Here is a 23,587-nt window from a genome sequence, read left to right as displayed (position 1 = left end):
TGCTGATCCTTCTCAGAATAATTATATGTTTCAAACCTGATCAAATTCCACAGGAAAAGCAGCATGTTAAAAGATCCTGAGAAGAGATAAGAAGGGAGTCAAGTCTAGGTAATGAGACAAATAATTTGTACAACAGGAGTAGGAGTCCAGTTACAAGCCTGTTTGCAAGACAGACTAATACAGAATGAATAGGTGACTTATGGGAACATGCTGAAGTCATCAAACCCAAAGAGCACTCAGATAGTATGAATTCAACTCTTGCAACTGCTAAGAATTTTTATACGTGTTGTTTGCATTCTGAAAGAGCTCTTTCAGAAACATTTGTCCTGAAAACAATAATTCAGGTTTAAGAGCCAATTTTTCAAAATGCTTTCTAATCAATGTGCATATCCAGATTATTCTGAAAATTTATGTGCCTTGGTAAGAATTAAAAGTGCAAGTTCCAGGTAATTTGCTTCAGTTGCCTTTCTGCTCAAAGGAACTAATTTTCATAAAAAAGATGTTTGATTTACATGTATAAATGCATTGTCTTGAAAACTGCAATAGTAGCAGCTGAAGCAGAATTACTGGTAGAAACTTAGGATCATTTGACTAAGGCACTTCCAATATGCAATGCCCACAGTACAACACCTTTCAACTTTAAATGTGTTCTGAAGTCTGTATAAATAAGTGGATCCTGACATGTACTGACACTGAATCATTTTCTTCTGCTGTAAAATCTTGAGACATTTAGTCCAAGCATTCCACAGATGTAGCTCTCCTCAGGAAATAGCTGGTTTTATTATCAAGAGTGCTTTAAATTCCATGTTGACAGTGCAGTTGTTTGGAAAACTGTCAGACTTTGAATAAAGGTAGGTGAACACATTAGGCTGACAGGTTGTCTTAACCCCCAAGAACTGATGTGAAAATCTCTGTTCATTTCCATTGACCCTTCCCAATACATCTCCTACTGGTATGTATGAGCTATTCCATATATTAGCTCCAGGGGGGCTAAGGTCCCTTTCCTAAATATTATTCATTAAATATTATTAATTCAAAATCCAGTAAAGGATCTAGGCCTCCCCCATACAGTTCTCTTACTCTAATGATCAGGAGAAGTTTTTCTCATGGCCTGTCAGTTTATTACCTACAGTCTTTGCTGTAGCCCATCTTAGACTTTAGTATACAAACCTTTCTCATGGTGGCAAAACCAGCTGGAAGAGTTTTTATCCTCCCCTACCCTGGGCCATCCGTCTCTGCATTTTTCATAGGAGCTCACTGTTGCAGTGTATTACAGGATTTTTGTGTATGATTCTTCCCCTCCTTAACCCCTCCCCTCTGGCTTTCCCTGGTTGGCTCATATGAGTTAAATCCACCCCTCCGGATGAACCCCTGCAGAAGCCGGACCTGGGGTTCGCGATATGGGTTTCCCAGGACCCCACACCTCCCCCGGCTTCTCCACCCCTCTCCACCATCCCCCAACCTTCCCCTTTTGGACCTTAATAAACCCCCTGGAAAGCTCAAATCGAGATCCTGCACTTCTTGACCTGCCGTGCCTGCCCAGCGAACTGCGTCTCTGGCAGCCCCGCAGCCTGCCGCTGCTGCGTGCGTTCCAGGAGTGTTTTTGGCTCGGAGCAGCTTACCCCACTTTGCAGCATGGGGGGCTTGCCTTTGGGACCGTGTCGCTGCAGTTCATTGCCCAGTTTTGTTGTGCTAATAAGACTGTGAAGCTGTGTTATAACATGGACCAGCAATATAATCTGAGGTTAAAAATCAATGTGGTTTTTTACCCTAATCCAAGTTTCTGCCAATAAACAGAACTGAATTATGATTGGAGATCTGAGTAGCAGAACCTGAATTTATGTTCTGAAGTAATGCTGTGCTGGCACATACATCTTCTGAACCTCAGGAGTGATACATTTTACCTTTCCTCAAAGAGATGCATCTCTGTATGCTTCTTCTTCTTCACTCCTCCTCCCCATGGTTACTACAGTTTTGTTTTGAAATTGGGATAAAATAAGTATACATTTTAAATTGTAGGAAAGCTGAGTGATGTCATGTCAATAACAGCAGTATAGCAGCATAAATAACAGTATAAATGACAGCAGTTGTGACATCCAAGTTTCACTGGAGCAATTGTTATCAGGCCAACTTTCCAGGAATTGCCCAGAAGGAAAAGTCATCACATACAAAAAGTTTACTCAGTCAGTTTACTCAACTAACTATCCACTGCCTATCATGAAGCTTTCATGTGGCATCCCACATTTAAGTCCCAGGTGTGCATCCTCATTGGCAGCACTTGACTGGAAAGAAGGGAAACTGATGGCCACAAAACTTATCTACTAAAAATCAGCCCAAACAGTGGATCTTTACATTATTCCCGAATGTGAGCTGCACTTATACTGAAAATCACTGAAAATCTATAATACTAATAAAGCCCTTGAATTTTAAGGGATCAAAAAATACAGTATTGAAGTAATCCTAAGGAAACACTGACAGCAAAGGAGTGATTGCTTTCCTGCTATCAGTGTTTCTATGGTAGACACATATAATAAATGCCACAGCAAGGAGCAGTAGCTTCATTTAGTATTTAGATTTTTCTAAAATGCGTCGAGGTGCTTTGGAGAGGAAGTCGTACAAAATAGAAGTATGTGGAACAAAGTGTTATCAAACTTAGCTAGCAATTCTTTCTAGGTTTTTCCAAAGAAAGCCATTTTGCCTAATAATTACTAAGCAAAGTTTTCAAGAACGGGCCATAACCCTGCCAAATTCAATTCTTTGTCCAAAATTAATGGAATGTAATATCTAGTTAGTTAGTTTTATTCTAACCGAGGGAGAAAAATCCACAATGGTTCTATATTTTGTTTCAGAAGAAACTTCCCCCAGTATCTCATACTGAAGCAAACCTTCTGGAAAAGGGTTAGTCCAAATTTGAGTCCAGATGTCTTTTAAATTTTTTTTAAAAAATAACAGGAAAGTCAAAATAAACACATAATTGAACATATTGAGTAACTACTGAGTCTGTCTGTAACAAAAAATTACTTCATAGTTTGCATAGCTTGAGATGAGGTTTAAGCTATGTAGAAATAAATTCTTTAGTGAGTAGGGGGAGTACTCAGAAAGCCTGCTTTTCTATTGGCTTCAGTCCTTTGTCCCTAAACATCCACACCACAGTCTTTTCCCCAGAGGCAACATGGGATGGGATTAGCTACCTGGCTGCTGATTTTCACTACATTTTAGGGAACTCTGAGATCCTTAGCCTTCTAATAATTTTGTTTGAATTTATTCAACAGATTTATAGGTCGTTAGAGAGATTCTAATAAAAATATATCACATAAGCTGTAATTTATCAAGCTACCAAATATAAACACTCTTTCATTTCCAAAATGAAGAATTTCCTTATAAGAGACTGGCTTATAACACACAGCTATATAATTAATATAAAGAGCAATTTTCTTCCATGTTGACAAACGGTTAGGATTCAATCAGGTAGCAAGAGTCCAGTGGAAAAGATCTGGACAAAGCCAGGATGCTTCTTAAGAAACCAGTTCTCAGACAATATGCAGTAGCTGATAGTCTGTGTATTCTCTGCTATGCAAATACAAATAAAATAGCATGTAACTCTTAAAATAGAAATAAAACTGTTGTGACAAAAACTTATACAATATTGCCACTGTAAAATTACTATTCATTAGTGACTAATGGAATGTCTCCCTCTCACCATTATAGTGAAAAATGTTAGATGATTACTGAGCAGCTTTTTCCTAAACCTCACTGGAATATAATATATTGTGTAATCTTTTCTTAACTTTCCTCTGAGGGATAAATAGATTACCAGTTGATAAGTGATGCCTTCTTTTCAATGCATTTATTTTAAATTGTCGTGACCTGCTTAAAATACTAAAATTATTTCTACAAGATGCTCCTATATATTTCTTATGTGGGTGAGGCACTCAAAATTTGGCAGCAAAATAGCTTTTGTTTCAGGGATGAGCCTTTTGTAATCTGTCTGATGAACCGGCACAATGATAAGCCTTTTATGAGAACCACTCTTTGCTCATGCCCAGCAGTGCCTCACCACAATTTGACAGCTACAGTCTCTTGAGAGTCTCTCTGCTCTGAAGTGCTGAGCTGGACAATCCCTGTTGCTGCTGCTCCCGGTTGTTGTAGAGCACTGCAGGAACTAGCATCAGAGCTGGAAACAGGAAGACTCTCCTCTGTGGTCTTGGTATTCTTGATACACATACGAGTCAGTACCAGAGAAAGAACCTGAATGAAATAAATTAAAAAAATAAAAGGAAAGTCAATCTGTCTGAAATGCCAAAATGTAGCAAAAGCTTGGTCTTGGGGAGTTTGGATGGACTTTGGGGACATGACAACTGGTGGTTGTTGTTGTCAAATTAAGGAAAGGGTTCAGGAAAGAGAGTTTGAGACTAAGACAGCTAGGAGATGAGAAGGCTGAAACAGAATGGGAAATGGAAGGGAATCCTGAGACTAAATAAAGAAACTAGAGCAAGAAGTCCAAGTTGAAGGAATGAAAAACAGAGAGGTGGGAAGTGGCAAAAACAACAATGCTTCTGGAGATTTGTAGCAGGACTGAGATAATAGGCTGTGATCATGTGTGTGTGTATTTGAAGCGAATTATACAGAACAGGCAGCAGGGAGACAGGGCTCCTAATCCTGAAAATGGCTAAGCATTCTGACCAGAGCAGGAAAGTGGTGGTGAGCCACAGCCAAAACACAGAATAGGCGCTGGGGGTCTGGAGCTGCAAGAAGAATCCTCCAACTGCAGTCATAGCACTTTGGCAGTAAGTGAATGACAGAGAGACCATATTCAGATTCTAAATGGAAAAAAAAAGAAAAAACCAAACAAACCAAACAACCCACAAAAAAACCTACAAAAACCAAAACAACAACAACAAAAAAACAAGAAATCCCCCAAACAAAAAATCCACACACAAAACTCCACAAACAAACAACAAAAACCAACCAACCAACCAACCACAACAACAACAAAAAAAACCCCACAACCAAAATATTAGGTCCATCAAGACAGATTTGAGTGGATGGGGACAGTAAAAATCTATCTGTGGTAGACAAAGTCCTCTGCCTCTCTGCCTACTAGATCACACCCTGGCAGCACTTAGGCCTGAACCCAGATTTCTTGACTGTTCACATTCTTCTGCTGTCAGCAAACTCTTGTGAAAGTCACTAAGGTTTGAGTAACTCAGTATGTAGTCTTCAGTGAATTTGAGATCACAGTCCCACAGAAAAGAATGAACATGCAGTCTCTCTTGCCTCTGGCTGCCCCTTCCTTGCTTCTGTAACGAGTATGTACCCATAAGAAGAGGTGATGCAGCTCACAGAGCTAATCATACTCTGGATACTACATTGCAGAGATAGCTTCAATAAGGTCAATAGCTGATCTGATTTACTGGGTTGCCACTCAGGTACTCCTGTTGGCAAAAGTTAAAATGGCAGAAGCTGCAGGAGAGACAGATGGGAATGCAGGGAATAGCTCCACTCTCAATTTTTTTGGGCTCTCTGATCCTACATTCACTTATGCCAACCCTGAAACAATACCCTCTTTCCCTGCTATGATGGATTTTATGGAGGAGGAGAACTTACTAATTAAATTGTAGGAACCTCCTTTCCGTGACTAAAAATTTTAACCCTGCTAAAGAAGGGTAATACTGCAATCTGCATGGTGTCACACAATGAGATCTTGGAATTTGGTTTGCTTCTTTAATTGTCTAGGAAAAAATTTAAATTAAAAAAAATCTGTGCTAGCAGGTTATGAAACTTGTAAAATAAGGATTCTGAGATAAGGAACTGAAGTTGCCTTGTGGAAAACCAAAATGTAATTGTATAACTAAAGCGAGAATCATAACACCTATAAAATAGAGCTCCCTTAAAGCAGGTCCAGTGTTTTTGATTTTGCAACTTTCACGATGTTCTTTTAAGGTTTCCCATGCACATGTAGTAGAATACAAGCTCTTTTGCATCTCGGATTAAGTGTTTTAGAAAGGCTGAGAAAAAAGGAGAAAGAGGCATGTGTGTTTTATAGGTATAAGCAAGCAACGAAAGGGACTACAGCTGAAAGAGGGTGAAATGAAAGGCACTTACATCATACAGCTTTTCTGCAATAAAACTCCAAACTCACCAAGGGTTCTGGAATACTCCCTTGAGGTTGCTTATTGGCACCTGCAAAGAAAAAAGAACTCTTTGTATTGTATTAATTATGATGTCTCTGTCCCACTACAAGTAATGCAAAAGTACTTGCTTTTTCAGTCTGAGGGAGAAGGGGAATAGTCAGTACCAGTGAGCTTTTAAAAATAATTATTATATTAATTACTCGAAATTCCATTTACAGAATTTGTGTTGCTCTGCTCAGAATTTGATTGAATTGTACAAATTTTAATAAAATGTTAATAGCTGATAAGGGAAAGTGTATGAAGTTTGCAAAAGATGGCCCTAAGTCAACAGAATCACTCTGCCTTTATAGGAGGTGGATTTTGGTTGGGTAACTAAATTCATGACCAACAAACTTGTGGAGGAAACATTTCCTTTGTATGGGCATTTCTACTTGGAGATTGTGTACCTACATAAAGTGAGTTTGACTGGAGCTGTATTTGCAGAGTGGACTTCTGAGAATTATCAGGCTTGTCACCAAGAGGATGATACACAATAGTCATACTGTCACATTGGTCACAGCCTGGCTCAGAGCAGAATACTGAACTAACTAGTTGCACAAATTAGTTGGTCTCTACAGAAGTGATTTTCTTTAGACTGGACCAGAAAACAAGAGGCTCTCCATTTGCTACTCTTGATATCACCGAAGCCAAGCAGATTGATGAGTAGGATGACTTCTATTTGGACTTGTGAGGCTGAGCATATGCACGATGGAAAGTTTTTTGTGCTGTTTGTACAATTTATTAGTCCAACTTTTCTCCAAATAAAAGACAGTTGTATTCATGTTCTCAGAAGATACTGTAGATGGAAAAAAGTAATTTATAGTGATAACTGACAAGGTTTAGTTTCGACTCTCAGAGCCAAAAATTAACTGCAAGAAATGGAGGTGGAAGGTTCTAGTCTTTAGTTATTTTGATTTTAAGGCAGAGCAATGGGATTAATTCACTTCAGCCTCTGTTGCTAGCTCTGGCACATAGCAGAAGAAAGATATTGTAGGACTTGGCAAGACTGTGAGTTAGCAGCTCTTTTCATCAGAGACTTGTGCAAGTGATTTAATTGTGGAACACGCTCATTTTTCTGGGTTTGAAACTGTTACACGTTATAAATATGATTTATATGATACACACTTAATATGCTTGCAGCAGATGACACATAGGAGGATAACTGCAACTGAATGTGTATTGATCAAAAGAATCCTCTCTAAATCACCATTATAGAAACTCACAACAAAAACACAGCCAAAATGATTTTGTGGAAGTCATAAATTTGTTTAGCAAAAGGTAGACTCACCTATGGACAAGAAGGAAAATATTTACACCAATTTTCATGGGTTGTCAGCAATACTGCAGGCTCTCTGATAGACCTGTGAATATTAGTAAGTTTTAGAAAATGGTTCCACCACTAAAGTAGTTGCTCCAAGTGAGTAAATGCCCACTTAATTAGAATTAAAAAACTCAACACTGACACATTTGAAAGGCTTGTTAAGCTGTAGCTTGAAAGCACATTCTGTGGACACTACTGTATCATAGAATGAGTTAGAAAAGGCTGCAGGGAACGTGTCAGAACAAACTGTACAGTTTTTTTTGCCAAGTGTCATTATTTTCTATGAGTGCATTGCATTATCTGGTCAAATACTTTGAATGTGTCACCAGGTATGTCATGCCCACCTGCACTTGGAGATTATGTCTGAAAAGATCAACAGAAAATCTCTAAAGAGCAAATTTCACATTATTCACACTTTGAAAACCAGAAATGTCAAAGCTATTTGGCACAAGTGTATAGCAGCTTGGACAGTGATAGAAATCTCTATTATATTTTTCTCGATCCACTTTATACATAGCAAAAGTATAAAAAAAAGCCAATGTGAAAAGAGTTTAGTAAAAAATTATATCAGACTGAATTTGAAACTTTCTTTTCACAATTAATTATTTGGTTATGGTGGTTAAAAAACTAACACTTACGTACTCTAACTCAAGTGCATATATAAATTAAACTAAATTAAAATATGTTTTCTGAGCAGAATCATATAAAGTGGTGGCAGTGTGGGCTTCCACAATATTGTTAGTGAATACCAAAGTGCAACTGTACTGCTCTAGAATTTAATGGACTAAGTTCTGGAGATCAGAAGATCTATCACCTACTGTTTAAGATGCCAGTCTAAGCAGAATAGGAAAAAAGTGTATGGCACTTTATTCCTCAAATCACATTTTGAAAAAAAACTAACTTTTTTTCTGTGTATAATAATAATTATAATCATGATCATAAATTATAATATTTTTTCTCTTCAGATTGAAAAGATCTTGAACAGAATGACTTTCATGCCATTTAAAAAAGAATAACAGCCTGTTGCAAAAACCAAGAAACAAAACTGGGGTCTTAAAGAGTCAATGAGGTCCCCAAAACTTAGAAGTGCCTGAAAACTCTATTCACGATGAAATCTGATTGAGAATGTTCACCTCTGAATGAAAGTCAAAGATGACCAATCTTAGTCTTTTAGACTAAGGCTCCTCTTAGGGCTCCTTTTTAGTGCTCATCAATATCTTCATAAACTACTTGAGCGCAAGACTCAAAGGAATACTAAATAAGTTTGCTGATGACAATAAATTGGGAGGAGCTGTTGACTCCTTTGAAGGCAGAGAGGCCCTGCAGAGGGAACTTGATAAATTAGAGGGCTGGGCAATTGCCAGGTATATGAAGTTTAACAAGTGAAACATTCTGCAGCTGGGATGGGGCAACCCTGGATGTACAGACTGGGGAATGAGAGCCTGGAGAGCAGCCCTATGGAAAGGGACCTGGAGGTCTCATCAATGGCAACCTGAACATGAGTCAGCAGTGCCCTGGCAGCCAGGAGTGTCCTGGGGGTCATCAGGCACAGCATCACAGCCAGGCAAGGGAGGGGATTGTCCTGCTCTGCTCTGCTCTGCTCTGCACTGGGGCAGCCTCACCTTGAGTGCTGGGGGCTGTTTTGGGCAGCGCAACATAAGAAATATATGAAGCTATTAGAAAGTGTCTGAAGGGGTGCTACAGTGATGGTGAAGGGCCTCGAGGGGAAGCCCTATGAGGAGTGACTGAGGTCACTTGGTGTGTTCAGCCTGGAGAAGAGGAGACTGAGAGGAAACCTCAGTGCAGTCTACAGCTTCCACATGGGGGGAAGAGGAGGAGAAGCCACCAATCTCTTCTCTATGGTGACCAGTGAGAGAACCCAAGGGACTGGCCTGGAGTTGTCTGGGGAGGTTTAGGCTCGATATCAGGGAAAGGCTCTTCCCCCAGAGGGAGGCTGGGCACTGGAACAGGATCCCCAGGGAAGTGGTCACTGCACCAGCCTGACCATGTTCAAGAAGCATTCGGATGATGTTCGCAGGAACAGGGTGTGACTCTTGGGGATGGTGCTGTGCAGCGCCAGGAGCTGGACTCCCATGATCCTCTGGATACTCTATGATTCTGTGATTCCATATCTCTAATTACTACTGTCACTGATGGAAAAACTGTAGGGAACCATTCACTTCATTCCGCTGCATGCAGGAGAAAAGAGAACTAATTTAAAGAAAGCCAACATGAGTCTACATTACAGGATTTGTTTCACGATTATGACCACAGAAGACAAGGTGATTAAAAAAATATCCATGTGGGATATTACTTTAATGTTACTTTAATATTTCTTATTATGTTTTAATTTCTGCCAATTATTTCCCAAAAATATTTATAATTCCCTAACAAGATTTAAATAGAAATCACATTATTTCAGCAAGCCTGGATCAGCAGGACATTAGTGTACATGCTGAAGACTATTTATAATGAAGGGGAAAATCTATGTATGTGCACAGGTGTCTTGCTTTAAGATTTATATTCTGCTAAAAACAAAAATGCTTTTCTTTATATCATAGAATGCAAAACAGATTTTTACCTTGGACTGCCCTTCAAAACCCCAAGATCCTAACAGTCATGCAAACACTGTTTTAAATATTTTTCAGTGTGTCAAGAATTGCATAGAGAATGGTTATTAATCTTCAGCTTCATAAATTCCCCACACACCCTGGGATTCCAAATTAGCTGACAGGGTCGAAAATTCTCCTTAACCAGTTGGACAGAAAATGAACCTACATACCTTGTTCACTGCTACATTTTCATCATCAGGAATGTAATTTTTTTTTTACTGAGAAGATACCCACTCTGGAAGATGGCAAGGACTTCTGTGGGGTGGAAAGTGGACTTAGAAAATACATATGTTTATCTTCAGTAACTGCTGCATTGTTTCAGCTCTGTTGAGAACATACCCACAGCTGTTCTTCTCTTCAACTTTCTGTAAGAAAACTAGTAATATATTTTCTTACGTGACATTTCCATGATAACACTGAACACATATTTTAACTGACCTTAGAATATCAAATAAATGCAAAAGTACTGTAGTCTGTTCTTTCATTCATGTGTCTGTGTTTATTTTATTTTTGTCAGATATTGTTTTCTGCTTACACAATGTAATAGGAATGTGACGGTGACAAATGCGGGTGTGTCTTTGAATAATTTTTCATGGATCTGTCTTTAATATGAAGTTTCTGTACGGTACGTAAGGCACTGGACATGTGACTGTCAGATCTTGATGTGAATTTTCACTTCCAGCCAGGTGACAGACACAGACATGTGAACACCTGGGCTAACCTTCTGTGGATGAGAGTATTCCCACAATGGAGCAGTACTATCATTAAAAACCCCACTGGTTTTTAAACTCACTCCTGTAAGTCAGGCTATTTGAGCCAAGATACCTTTTCAGAGCTGATTGTGTCAGTTGTTATAGGTTGCCTGTCCTTGGTGGTGGGGGAATTGTGAGAAGCCATTTGATGACTATCAGCATGACTATGTTATTTCTGCATATCCCTATGAAGTGGATTGGTTCCAGCTGGACCTTAACCAAAATTGAACTAAATATGTGCTTAGGCTCTTTGGTGTTTCTAAAATCTCCTTTTCTCTCATGTTTTATTCCAACTGCTAAATAAAGACATCTTCTTTCAAGGGAGCTGTTTGTCAATATCAAAAGAAAAACAGGTGCCTGAAACCAGTCAGATCTGCAGCACGATAGACATTAGTATATACAGGATAGTGCTTGCCTCCTGACTGAAAATAAAAGAAAAGCAAGATTGCACACAAAAACAAACTGAGGATCAGACAAGTCAGAAAGGAGCCAGAGGTGAAGTGACTCCTGCAACACTGGAAATGACATGTTAGGATTCTGGAAAAGGCAGATACTGATTCCACTGTCTATTCTTACAGTTACAACCCTTTCCAAAAAAAACCCCAGAACCCTTTTATTACCCCTTGAATTCATATACATTCTCTGCCTATGAATGAATACCTATCTTCAGCAAAATTATATTTGCTGACTCTAGAAGCTGCTTTATAAAACTTTGACCTTTGAAGTCGATGAGAGCATTATCACCTGACTAATGGACTATGTCCATAAAGCATAAAAATCTATTTTGTCTTACTATATGCCACTTGCTGATGATTTTCTTTGGCTGGTTTCAAGTATGCTCAAGAACAACTAATGTAAAGAATAGAATTTGAAGTAGGCCTGGAGCCCTTGGCTTCTCCTGTTTCCTGCAGAAGAGAGAAGTTTCTTCTGTGACACCGTCTCCAGTTTCCTTGACGTGTTCCACATGACAAAGTCTCTGAATAGAGCCAAGAAGATGAACAGTCACTGTTCTCTGTTCTGGTCTTAGGTAGTTTCAAAAGAAATAAATGATTTGTGATACATTTTTGATGGTTGACAGGGCTTTTTTTCCTTGCCATTCTGCAGAGCTTTTAGTAAAAAGTCAATTCCTTTGGGAAATCTCAGTGTTCCAGACTTTGTAGGTGTAGAAAATCCTTTGCTGCACTTCCATATACAGAAACAATTTCAAGCAGTTCTGAGGTCTTTTGCAGAGATTGCTTTCAAGCCTTCACCTTGTCTGAACCTTGAACTGTTGCAGTCAAGTTAATTAGAGCAGCGTTTACAGGTTCAAAAGATTCAGACAACAATCACAATAGTGTTTTTACAAATTTTCAAATACTTTTCAAATAGTTTCTCTCTGATATATGTATTATATGGAAAAAATGCAACACTATGATGTTATATATAAAGATACTGTCTTCTGCACTCATTTGGGCTGACCTGCATGACTAATTCGTAACTATGCTATTTGTGAGTAATGGCATCATCCCATATTTATTTTCAAGAAGTTTATAATATGTAATGCTTATGCATGCCTGTGATGATCTAATCTTGTATCTTTGGGGAGTGTTACATGGTTTTGTTATAGCCAATATACATAGTAGTGCCTACAGTTAATGCTTCTTGACGCTGTCTAGTATAAGAAATTTTACATTGCTTTCTTTGCTGAGTTTAAACCACTTGGACTGTAACTTTTCAATATATGACTCTTGACAAATTCTTTGAAAGAACACTTCACGTGAAAATATTCAGTTTGGGATGGGGTTTGGGGGTTTCTTTCTTTCTTTCCTTCCTTCCTTCCTTCCTTCCTTCCTTCCTTCCTTCCTTCCTTCCTTCCTTCCTTCCTTCCTTCCTTCCTTCCTTCCTTCCTTCCTTCCTTCCTTCCTTCCTTCCTTCCTTCCTTCCTTCCTTCCTTCCTTCCTTCTTTTCTTTCTTTTCTTTCTTTCTTTCTTTCTTTCCTTCTTTCTTTCTTTCTTTCTTTCTCTCTCTCTCTCTCTCTCTCTCTCTTTCTTTCTTTCTTTCTCTCTTTCTTTCTTTCTCTCTTTCTTTCTCTCTTTCTTTCTTTCCCAGAACAATGCGCAAAAAAAATATTGTGCTCTTTGCATAGCTTTTGTAGTTTCTCATTATTGGGATATGCCAACAATACAACTTGACAGTGGATTGACTCCTTGAGAAAGTACTTGCTGGAGTATCCTCATATCTCCTTTGCTCACGTCTCCTCCTCACTGCTTCCTAGTGGTTTTAGGGTAAGATTGCAAAAGGTAGATGTAGGAAACTTTTAGGGGCAGGAGTTCCTTACAAACCATGTTTTTGCAACTTCAGTGAGCCAAGATGACATAAATACAGCAACATGATTGGCATTTAGTTTATTTCTCTGTTTGATTAGGCGTGAGTTGAGATAATTTTGATATATTAACTATTTTGTTGCCTTTAAAAATAATGAATATTATGCTGCAATACAAAATAATTAATATCAAAATAAAAGACATCTATTGTATCTTTGTTAGTGTTTGACTTTCTAGAGGGAGAAATGCAATTCCCCATTGCGTTCCTGTAGAAAGACTGATAGAAACATTTCCATGCCCTTCTAAAACACGATCTCCTTGTATGAGGACAATGAACACTGTCCAAGACTATATAGAGGCTTGATGGCAAAACCTAGTAAAGTGTTTACTAGTGAATTACCCTTGTATAATGATAGCAAAACTTGTCTTATGATACCAAATGATCGCCAGTGAGCAGCTGCTAAAATATAACAGAGCAAATCCAGTAGAATTCAGGCAAACTTCTGGAACAAGGCCTTTTGTTCCAGTGCCGCCAGTCTAAACAACAAGGCTATTGACTGCATGTGCCAGCCTTTGTTACTGTGGGCTACCTGAAAAGATTAAAATTGCATGAATCTGCAATTTCAGATCCATCAATTCTCAGCTGCAAAACCTCCATCTGTAAACTCACCCAAGGGGTGTAGGCTGTTGACTTAAGCTTCTATGTTAAAGGGTCATACTGTCTTAGTCTATCCCTAGGAAATAAATTAATTTCCAGTGCCAGTGCCAAATAAGTCTCTGGAAGCTGTAGCATAGTTTTTATCATTCATATTGCCACAATTATTGCAAAAGGTCATTAATTCATCTATGGACTCACAGAGGGTGAGTCCATAGATTGGACTCATCTATGATGGACTCATCTATGATGAGTCAAATCAGTAAGTCCTTTAGACAACTTCACAGAAAGATAAGGAAACAAAACGAAAGGCATTCAGACCACTTCCTCTTCCACTTTGTCACACTTTTACTAAGCTATACAGTGACATGAACTCGCTTCCCCAGAAAGGAACTGTTCGTGAATCAGCTCCAAGAAGACACACGAAAGATTCCTTACCTTTTGCACCCTCTCCTTTACAGAATATAATATTACTTTTGTTCAGGCTATATTGAATCCACAGTGAAATCTGCAGGCTGATGATGAATCAAATAGACATTTTACTTTCCCTTCTCCATGCTGAAAGACAGCTTGCACAGTTTTGTGAAAAGTTTTTCAAGCACTAAGCCTTACATTAGCATAATATTCTTATATGACTCAAACTTCTGGTAAGAGGTACTGGTAGAACTAGGCTGCACTACAGCATACTGAATAAATCTACATTATGATGATTATAGGAAGACTAAATTGTCCTGGTTCTGGCCAAGATAAGGATAATTTTTGCAGTAGCCAGGAGGAGCATGGCTAGGACTCTGAGGTTATTCTGTACCACCTCACCTCATTTTCCAGAAATGAGGAAGGGCTCCATTCCAGGTTTGCATAGCATGGTGGAGGGAGCGGTTGGGTATTGTCTTTTTTCAGGGGGTTTCCACGTGAATAATTTGGTTTTTGTACCCTCTGTCATTAGTACTGTTGCTTTTGTTGTTCATTTTTCTATCTCATTGCTGTTTCCAGTAAATTGGTCTTGAATCTTCAAACTGAAAAAACCTCATAGATCTTAAGTTCATATTGTTTATTCATAAAAATGCAGTTCTATTGCTTTAGAAGATAACTTCCCTCTACATTGTTCAGTTTTCCATTTTTCAGTTACTTAAGAAAAGATAATTAAGCTTTTTCATTTTTCTTATCTGAATGGAGAAAAATGATGGGTTTTAGACTTTCTTCAAACATCAGGAAGAAATACACTGCTTTTTCTCAGTGTTTACAAATGTCCTTGCCAAGGAAAACAACTAACACTTTACCACCCAAACTAACATTCTCTTCACTGGACAACACTGTTTATAGGATTTGGAAAAGACTTGATATATCATGTTGAGGAAAAAAAATGCTGGTGATATTTACACTCTTGAAAATCAAACTGTAAATACCATACACATGACCAGAAAATCTCCCAAAGTTCTCTATGAAAAGATACCCCGAATGAGTTCTAATAGAATATGTAATTCACTAAAGATCTGTAGGGTTCTCTGTAATCTCTGTAAAAACACAGAATTTCAGATGTTTCTGCTCTCCACTTACTCATTCTAAAAGTGTACTTAGTCATGAGAACTCAAATTACAAATTCAAAGAGAAAAGCAAAGAATGTCTGTCTTTCATTTGCATCAGTCCTCAACCTACTACTTTCTTAGCTTATGACACCTCCTTTCAAAAACTGAAGAGGACATTCCCTAATTTAATCTTCAGATAATGCACTCTTCATAATGATCATTACATTGACTATGAGAATGAGCAAACTGTTATGGCTGATCAGACATTTAAAGTGTTCTATAAGGATAAAATTATCCTCCAGCTTCACTCCGTGCTCCCATCCCAACCCAACTGTTAAGCTAGGATTTTTTTCCTAGTTGTTTTATAAACCTGTTCTCATCCTCACCAAGGCAAGGAAAGCTACATTCCAGTGGTAAGACAGCAATAGTTTGAGCAGAGCCAAGGAGCTCAAGGAGGTAGGTAAAACTTTTTATCTCTGATGTTGATGTAAACATCTAAACTCTGCTGGTGACCAATAGGGTGAGCTGAAAGGGCAAGCAATGTGATTGCACAAGATTATTTTTATTTTAGATTTTCAGTTTGAGGCTTTTAAACATAAACTTATTTTAAGTAATACTTGTACATCTTCACTGCCTATGTGCATTCTCCAGTCATCTGTTCAAATTGCCTTTTCTGTGGAGCTTTTGCCTCATGCAAGGCAGAAACGCACTTCTAGGTATAAATCAGAAATGTGCAGAATATGTAGACTTACAAGGGATGTAAAGAGATATAGATCTCATCTCTGTTAGCATTGGCTTCACGGCACACATACTTAGGGCTATCTATGCATGTTACTGATGAAAGTTGCTGCATGTAAGATTCCAGTTTCAAGTGTTGCAGAACGAGAAAGGTGGTGAATGTGTCAGGAGAATGCTCAAAGAGAAAAGCATGTCCTGTAGATGAAACTTACATTCTGTCCCATGACATTGTAATTTAGTCCCAATACTGCTGTCAAACTTCCATTTGATACCAAGCAAGCCATTAAAACATAATCAAGGGTGGATTCTAAATTTAACTTTGGAAAGCCAATTCAAGATATTGGGTATCCAGCTAGAGGTCCAAAAGCACCTCGTATTTACATGTGTAATAAATATCAATAAGAATGCTACTTTAAAAAGAAAAGGTACTACATTTTCTTAGGTTTTTATATCTAGGCCTCTTCAATTGAACAGCAGAAGTCAGTGAACAACACTGACAGTATTTGCTGTCAGTATTTGTAATTTCATGTCTTAGTTCTACATAGGTAGAGAATGGATAACAAAAAAACCCTTATTTTATAAGCATATTATAAAGAAAAATGATCGGTTCTTAAAAAATTGCTACATTGAGTCCATCATTGAAGTTCACAAGGAAAAAGTAATGTATCAATCACATTCTTTGAAAGCAAAAATTTGGGGAAAGAAACTGTCTTTATCACTAAAGAACTAAATATCATTATATCAGTCCAAAAAATTACCAAGAATCTATTATTCTAAACATTGCCATTCCTTGCTTCAGTTATTGCAACTTGATTGTGTTACTATCTTAATCTAATCTAGAATCAATGTTTTTCAGATCAATGAAAGTAATGTCTCAGTAGTTTAGAGAAATAGGAGGGCCTCTCTCCTAGACTTTCATGTGAAGAACCTTGTTCAACAGTTGTTCCTTCAAGTGATCCCATTTTCCTCCATGTGTTGCAGAACTATCCCCTTTTATCTGCCTAAAATGACCTGTCTTGAAACTGCACCCACTAAAAAATGGGGAACATAACTCCCAGCTCTGTGTTGGAAGTACAGATCGCAAGAAATACTTCTTTCTAGCATTTCTGTTTCTCCATTTTAACTTAAACATCTTACACCACTTAGAAGACTGAGATGGAAATCAGGAAGAGGCGAGGAAACTAAGAGAGAATGACATATTGCAAGGATGAGCCACATCACAGAAGTTGAGGGCAAATGAGCATAGGATCAAAACAGGAGGGAAAAATACGAGGTGCAAAGGGATATTATGTATTTCACACCTAAGCTGTCAACATTTTTTTGGCCATTATGGAGTTTTAAACCATCCAATTGCCTTAGATCAAGAAAACCTGGGTTATAGATACATGAGTAGGATTAATCTCAACTTTCTCTAAGCAGAATAGGTGCAGAATAGGTGACACAATTCTGATCAGTAAAAAAAATGTCAGCAAAATACATAAAATTTAGACTTTGGTTCGTCTGACCAGACATAGGCATCTGCTTTAGGATGAGATAAAGCATGCTGGGAATTCCACCAGTGATGCTGACCATTACTTTTCTTTAACTGAAAAGTAGCACAGGATGATTGGATCAGATGTTAATGCCTACAGCACAGACCATCCCATTTAGCCATATCAATCCTGTCTTTTGAACTCCTTTAGGTAATCACTGGCTGTATCTCAATGACTAAATGCTTCATTTCCAAGCCTTACTCCCAAATACTAAAAGGCAGATAATCACCTTAATATAACCAAACATAAGTTACTGATAGTCACTTTATTACCAAGAATTATGATCTTGTGAATAAATCTCTGCATATCAAATACGGCTGTGATGCCTCAGTTAGAGCAAATCCTAGAGATGTAGACCTATTCCCATCCAATACAGATCTCTAGGATATTTTCAATCCTGTAAATTTTCAGCTAGCTGTGACCTACCACCATAAATATTTCAAATTCAACTGTCCCACCATCTATGAAGATCTTTATAGACATTACTTTGGCACACAACAAGAGCAAAATGGAGTTGACCTTTCAAATGAACTTGATTCCATGATCTGTACTTTGCCCATAAATTAGAACATTCTTTATTTTGCTAAACAGAAGAACAATTGTCATTCTGACTTCACCAGGAGTGCAACTAAGGCAATTGTCCACTTCAAACTGAAAGCTCTGTATGCATACCATAAAACCTCCTGCCTGGCTGACGTTGTCTGGTTCTTTCCCAAGCTGGATTAACCGAGGCTGTTCAACCAGCTCTGAAAACATTTGCTACCACTGTCAGAACTCAAACTGGCCTGGCTCTCCAGTCTTCCTAGACTGCTCCATTACTGCATTCCACACAACTTCTCTACTGGAAATATTTATATGCAATGTTCGGAAAGCCATTTATGAAGCTGGCAGTAAGGTTGTTTTCAACAAACAAAATATTGTTGAAATTTGATGCACCCTGCCTCCAGTGAGGAAAGTATGAAACATCTTAAGAAATAAGAAAGAAACAGTGATTTAGACAATTCTTTAGGCAGGCTTTGTACAACTTGACTTTTTTCTAGAGAAAGCAAGATGAGAGCAAGCTAACATGGAACCTAATATAGCAAAATACAACTGCAAAAACCAGTCACAAAGCCTGGTACCTCTCAGATGCCTGAACCTGTCTCAGTCTAGAGACAAGTTTCAGGAGAAAACGTCCTGGAATGAACATTTCCTCTAAAAAAAAGGGTTTCAGCAATCTCTTCCCAATGATGTGAAATAAATTTTAGTGGATGAAAGTGAAAAAACCTGTTTATTTGACAAACAAGGTGCCTGCATGTCACAGGAGAAAATGAATAACTGTTAGAACCACCAGAACCACCAGAACTTTACTGCCCCCCCCCACACACACCCCCCACACCCCCACACACAGCAGAACAAACAAACCAAAAATGCCAGGGAAAGGGAAAGAAACTCTACTGGCCACGTGCTAGGGAAAAACAAAATGGTGGATGGCTTTGTCTTGGGGAAGGAAGAAAAAAAGTCCACACAGCAGCTGGGCGGAAAAAAACCACCAGATGGGAACCTGATGAACGCTGATGTTGGTCTCCTTGCTGCAAACGAAAGCTGGTGGATTTAGAGTCCTTTCTTTCGCTGGCTCAGCTTCTCCCAAGGTCCAGAGCTGGGCAGAGTTGCTCCGGGGGTACCCCACAGGTTCCGCCTACAGTCTCCCCAGGAATGGTCTGATTTCAGACCAAAAAGCAAGCCGAACAGTGCAAGAAGAAACAACGAAACCTACCGAAGATTTGCTACTGCAGTCCAGGGAAAAAAGTCTTGCATCAGCTCACAAAAAGCCAGCTAGCTAAAAGCAACAAGGTAACACCTGTCTGCTCCACAAGCCGAGCACACCGGAGTGAGAGCTTGAACAAAGCCAGCACCAGAGTGCTTCCCCCAGCTCCTGCCCCTCCGTTGGACCCCATGTAAAGTGACAGGACCCATTTCTGGGCATAAAGCAGACAATCAGGAATCAACATAAAATCACCCCAAGACAGAACTATAGCACTATCACATGGTATTTTTGAATAGTGTGACTGGTTCTCCTGAAAAGTTTTATCAGGCAACAAGGACAAAAGGTTAGAATGGAAGACAAAGAAGAATTAATAGCAATGCAAGCAATGAGTGTGTAAAAGAAGAAATTATTTTGCTGAAGATGAATTGTGGAGTGTAGTCAGAACACTAAAAACTAGTGATGACTCTGAGCTTTGTCTCTTTCCTTGAAATACTGAAAGTGGAGCAGTACTGATGAACAGTATTTCCTTTGAATTGTCCAGAAAATCAAAACGCTACAACTTGGTTTACTGCAATGGTGAGACCCTTAATACAGATCAAGATGTTCTAATTTTATGCCTTTGCAAAGCAAAGTAACATCTTCAGCAACCACTGCTGCCTTCTCTTTGCTAATGTGTGAATACCGATTACCTTTAAAGACTGTCATTCAAAAGGTAGCTACAACAGTGACATTACGCTGTGTACAGCTCAAAAATGATTCAGCCCACCCCTTAGGAATGGAGATTAAATGCTCATCTCCAGAAGGCAGTCACAGAGTCACTAAATCTTAACCATCTTTATTTCGTATGTAGCCTCATCCTTCCACCAATGATCCTGCTACTGTCACTGAATGACCCCCTCTTTCACTACTTAGATTAAGCCTAGTCCTTGAAGATATCAAGAAGTGGATTAAAAACCTTTTTGTAGACTAGTTAGAAGATTAGGAAAGTATGAAAAGTATGAAATCTCTGAGATGTTTTATCTGCACAAATGATGTCCATCTTGAAGTCCAGTACAGAATTTCAGTTATCCAGATGAAGGATGTTGACCTGAGAGACACTGACATATTTCTCATAAAGAATGGGCAGATTAATCAAGTCAGAGAAAGGAATCTCCAGCTCTTTCCACATAAATCACCCAAAACCCACAAATGGATCATTTTCCAAATGGGTATCTGCTGGACAATGGTTCAAAACGTGTCTACCCAAGTAGAACATTGAGGAATTTCTTGGTTTTTCAGAAACACCTTTGAAAGACTTTGGAAAAAAAAATAAAAACTTTAATCAAAAAGAAGTTGACCTAATGTGTTGGTTGATTACACAAATGTGATGAACTCCGCTTCAACCTACACTGTTGTGTGGCAGAGTATGGCTCCCTGACGTGGCATGGAATAGGAAACACTTGCTGGAACAAATGCTGTGGTAAGACAGAACATAGGGTTTGGCATTCCTGTCCTGATACCGGTTTTGTCCCACCCTTCAGCCCTTTTGAGATCAGAAACTATGCCTTGAAGAATTTTCTCTCAAAGAAGTAACTCTTCACATTTACTTTTGCATAACGATGCCTTCCATTCATCAAGTTAATGGCTTGCTACACAGCACCTCATGTGAGGCACCCCCAGATGACACACAAGACGGCAAGAACAGGTTGTGGGGTGTAACCAATGCTGGATTCATAAGCAAGTCAACAGCTCAGCTACTTTGTGTTGGCCCATCATACCAGGGAGGCCTTGGCGGGGCCTTCCCAGCTTGGCAAACGCGGTCAGCCGGGGGATGGAAGGCACATATCCGGTGCTGGCAGGCACCGTCGAGGGCTGCTTAGTTTCTTTTACGGCAAAGGCATCCAACCGAGGAAGTTGGACGGCGAGGAAGCGCGTGCAGACGCGTTATACATGTCACCGCCGCGGTGCGATGGACCGGGCGATGGTGGAGCCCGCGGGGGAGCGGAGCTCCGAGGGTCGCGGAGGGTCGAGCACGGGGGTCTGCGGACCGGGAGGAGGGGCTCGGGGGCGGGACGAGGGCCCCGCACGTGCGTGGGGCCCCGTGTCCTCCCGCCACCGCCCCGCTCCAAACTCCGCGTCCGTCCCGCGGGCACATCCCACACCCCGCACCCCCCCGCCTCCCGCTCCCATCACCCGCGGTTTCCCGGGCGCGGCCCCGCGCGCGCGCCCCCGCCACCCCCCGCGCGCCGCCGGGGCTCAGCTGAGCAGACAATGGGAGATCAAAGCCGGGATGGGGTGGGGGGAGGAGGAGAAGGAGCGGGAGGAGGAGGAGGATGGTGCCGGGCGGTGGGGGCGGCCGGTGGAGCCGGCGGGGCGGAGAGCGGCGGTTCGCGTGTGGCGCTGCCTCTCTGCGCTCGATTAGTGTTCCTGGGGAGGGAGCGAGCGAGCGTAGCCGGCGGCGGACGGAGGGGTGCGGGGGGGCGGCGGGGCGAGCACGCGTGTGAGTTCTGTGTGCGCGGGTGCGCGCGCTGCGTGCTCCCGCGGGTGCGCGCGCTCGGGCGCGCGCGCGGGTGCGTGCGCGGCGGGGTGTGCGAGGGCGAGCGGGGAGAAGCGAGCGAGTTGCGCAGCTGCCGTGCGCGCACCCCCCCCGCGCCGCCGCCGCCAGCGCCAGCAGCAGCAGCAGCAGCAGGGGCAGGAACAGGAGCACCTCACTGGCATTTAACGAGCGGAGCTGGTAGTTGCGCTGGAGAGAGACGCGCGGGGAGGAGGAGGAAGAAGAAGAAGAGGAGGAGGAGGAGGAGGAGGAGGAGGAGGACGGGAAGAGGACAAGGAGGAGGGGAAGAGGAGGAGGAGAAGAAGAAAAAGAAGAAGAAGAAGACGAGGAGAGAGAAGAAGAGGAGGAGGAGGAGGAGGAGGAGGCCAAACGGACACCAACTGAAACAAAAGTATTTCCAAACCAGCACCCAACTCCACCTTGTGAGGCTCCCCCAGCATGGCTTCCGAGGAACTCTACGAGGTAAGAGCCCCCGAGCCCCGCCGGCCCTGCCCCCGGCCCCGCCGGCCACCCCACCCCAGCGCACCGCACCCGAGAGCGTTTTTGTTGCTCCCCGGGAGAGCCGCCCGGCTTGTCACCCACACTTGCCGCGGCTGCTGCCCCTTCCCGCTGGGCCCAGCGCCTGCGTGTGTGCCCAGCCTGGCCCCCCGCCCCCCCCTGCCCTCCCCAGTTTTGCTGGAGGAGGACGGAAATGTGACTGAACGGAGGAGACGGCAAAGTCTCACCGTGGCCTGCGCTCCCCCCGGTCGTTTCCCCACGTTCGCACCACACTTTGACTCCGGGAGGAGAAGGGGGGTGCTGGATGAGGCGAGCGGCGCTGACAGCCCCGCAGTGAGCACGCCGAAGTGCGAGCCCGGCGCTGTGCAAAAATGTGTGCAAAGCCTCTGTCCGGGCCGGGGGGGCAGGGCTGAGGGGCTTTCCTCTTGGGTTTGTGTCCATGCCAAAGTCCTGTGCCACCATCGTGTGCCTTGGCCGTGCAGCGGGCTGCGGCGATGCAAAATATTAAAATTTAAACTCCTCGGCTCTTCGTGCTCTAACGATAGGGTTGAGGTTGCGAGGGAAGCCAAAAAGATTGAAAGTTATGGGTCTGGCACGCCATCCTTCACTCGTCACTCGGGAGGTGGTCAGAGCTTGTGCTGACGGGAGAGGGAGGTCTTGGGGTGAGGAAGGGAGCAAGGTGACAGCCGAACTTTGAATATCCTGTCTTATGTGTGGCAATTTCACATCCTTGCCCTTAAACTGAAAAGCATCATGGTTCTCTTGGATTGAACTTCCTTGTTTTTATTTCTACAAGAAGTCATCCCTGGAAGTGAAAAGCTGTTGTTGTTTAGGAGCTGTTCTTGCCTTTTGGGTAAAGAAGTGGCCTCCCAAAACCAAAAATTCTCTTATCTCGTAGTTAATATGCATCCAGACAGCGATCTATTAAAAAAAAAAGTATCCAGAGGCTGGAACTCTTAAGGTTAAAGGGAGACAGAAAGCCTTCAGGACACTTGACAGAAGATGTCTTACTCCACAGCTGGTGCACATATATCTCTCCTTAATGGAGTTACATCTGTGATGCCATCGGTGAACAGACCCTCTAGAAGTCAGTGGAAGGTGCCCCAGGTGGGCTTGTATTTTAAGCAAGTTGATTGTCAAGCAGAGGTGCTGAACTGATAGACTAGAAAGAAGACCGAAGGCCCGTATTCCCGAGAC

At 41.2% G+C, this 23,587-nt stretch overlaps 1 protein-coding gene and 1 long non-coding RNA gene across 3 annotated transcripts in view; one reads left to right on the top strand and one right to left on the bottom strand.

Annotated features, from left to right (window-relative positions):
* Positions 1–5,282: 5,282 nt before the first annotated feature.
* Positions 5,283–11,819, bottom strand: LOC146441562 (uncharacterized). Its single transcript, XR_014850456.1, has 3 exons — positions 11,652–11,819; positions 6,143–6,183; positions 5,283–5,435 (listed from the first exon to the last, which is right to left on the bottom strand). It is a non-coding gene; the product is annotated as an uncharacterized LOC146441562 (long non-coding RNA).
* Positions 11,820–21,786: 9,967 nt separating this feature from the next.
* Positions 21,787–23,587, top strand: part of CDYL (chromodomain Y like) — a 105,657-nt gene continuing 103,856 nt past the window's right edge. Inside the window, exon 1 of one of the 2 annotated variants that reach the window (XM_085051979.1) lies at positions 21,787–22,354. In XM_085051979.1, the coding sequence (XP_084908105.1) occupies positions 22,331–22,354 (24 nt within the window). In that variant the 5' untranslated portion in view covers positions 21,787–22,330. The remainder of the gene's footprint in view (positions 22,355–23,587) is intronic. The other variant, XM_085051980.1, reaches the window with a different exon arrangement.

This window comes from Lichenostomus cassidix, chromosome 2, assembly GCF_008360975.1.
Source record: "Lichenostomus cassidix isolate B80296 chromosome 2, HeHo_3.0, whole genome shotgun sequence".
NCBI classification, from domain to species: Eukaryota; Metazoa; Chordata; class Aves; order Passeriformes; family Meliphagidae; genus Lichenostomus; species Lichenostomus cassidix.
This window is presented reverse-complemented; position numbering and strand designations above follow the sequence as displayed.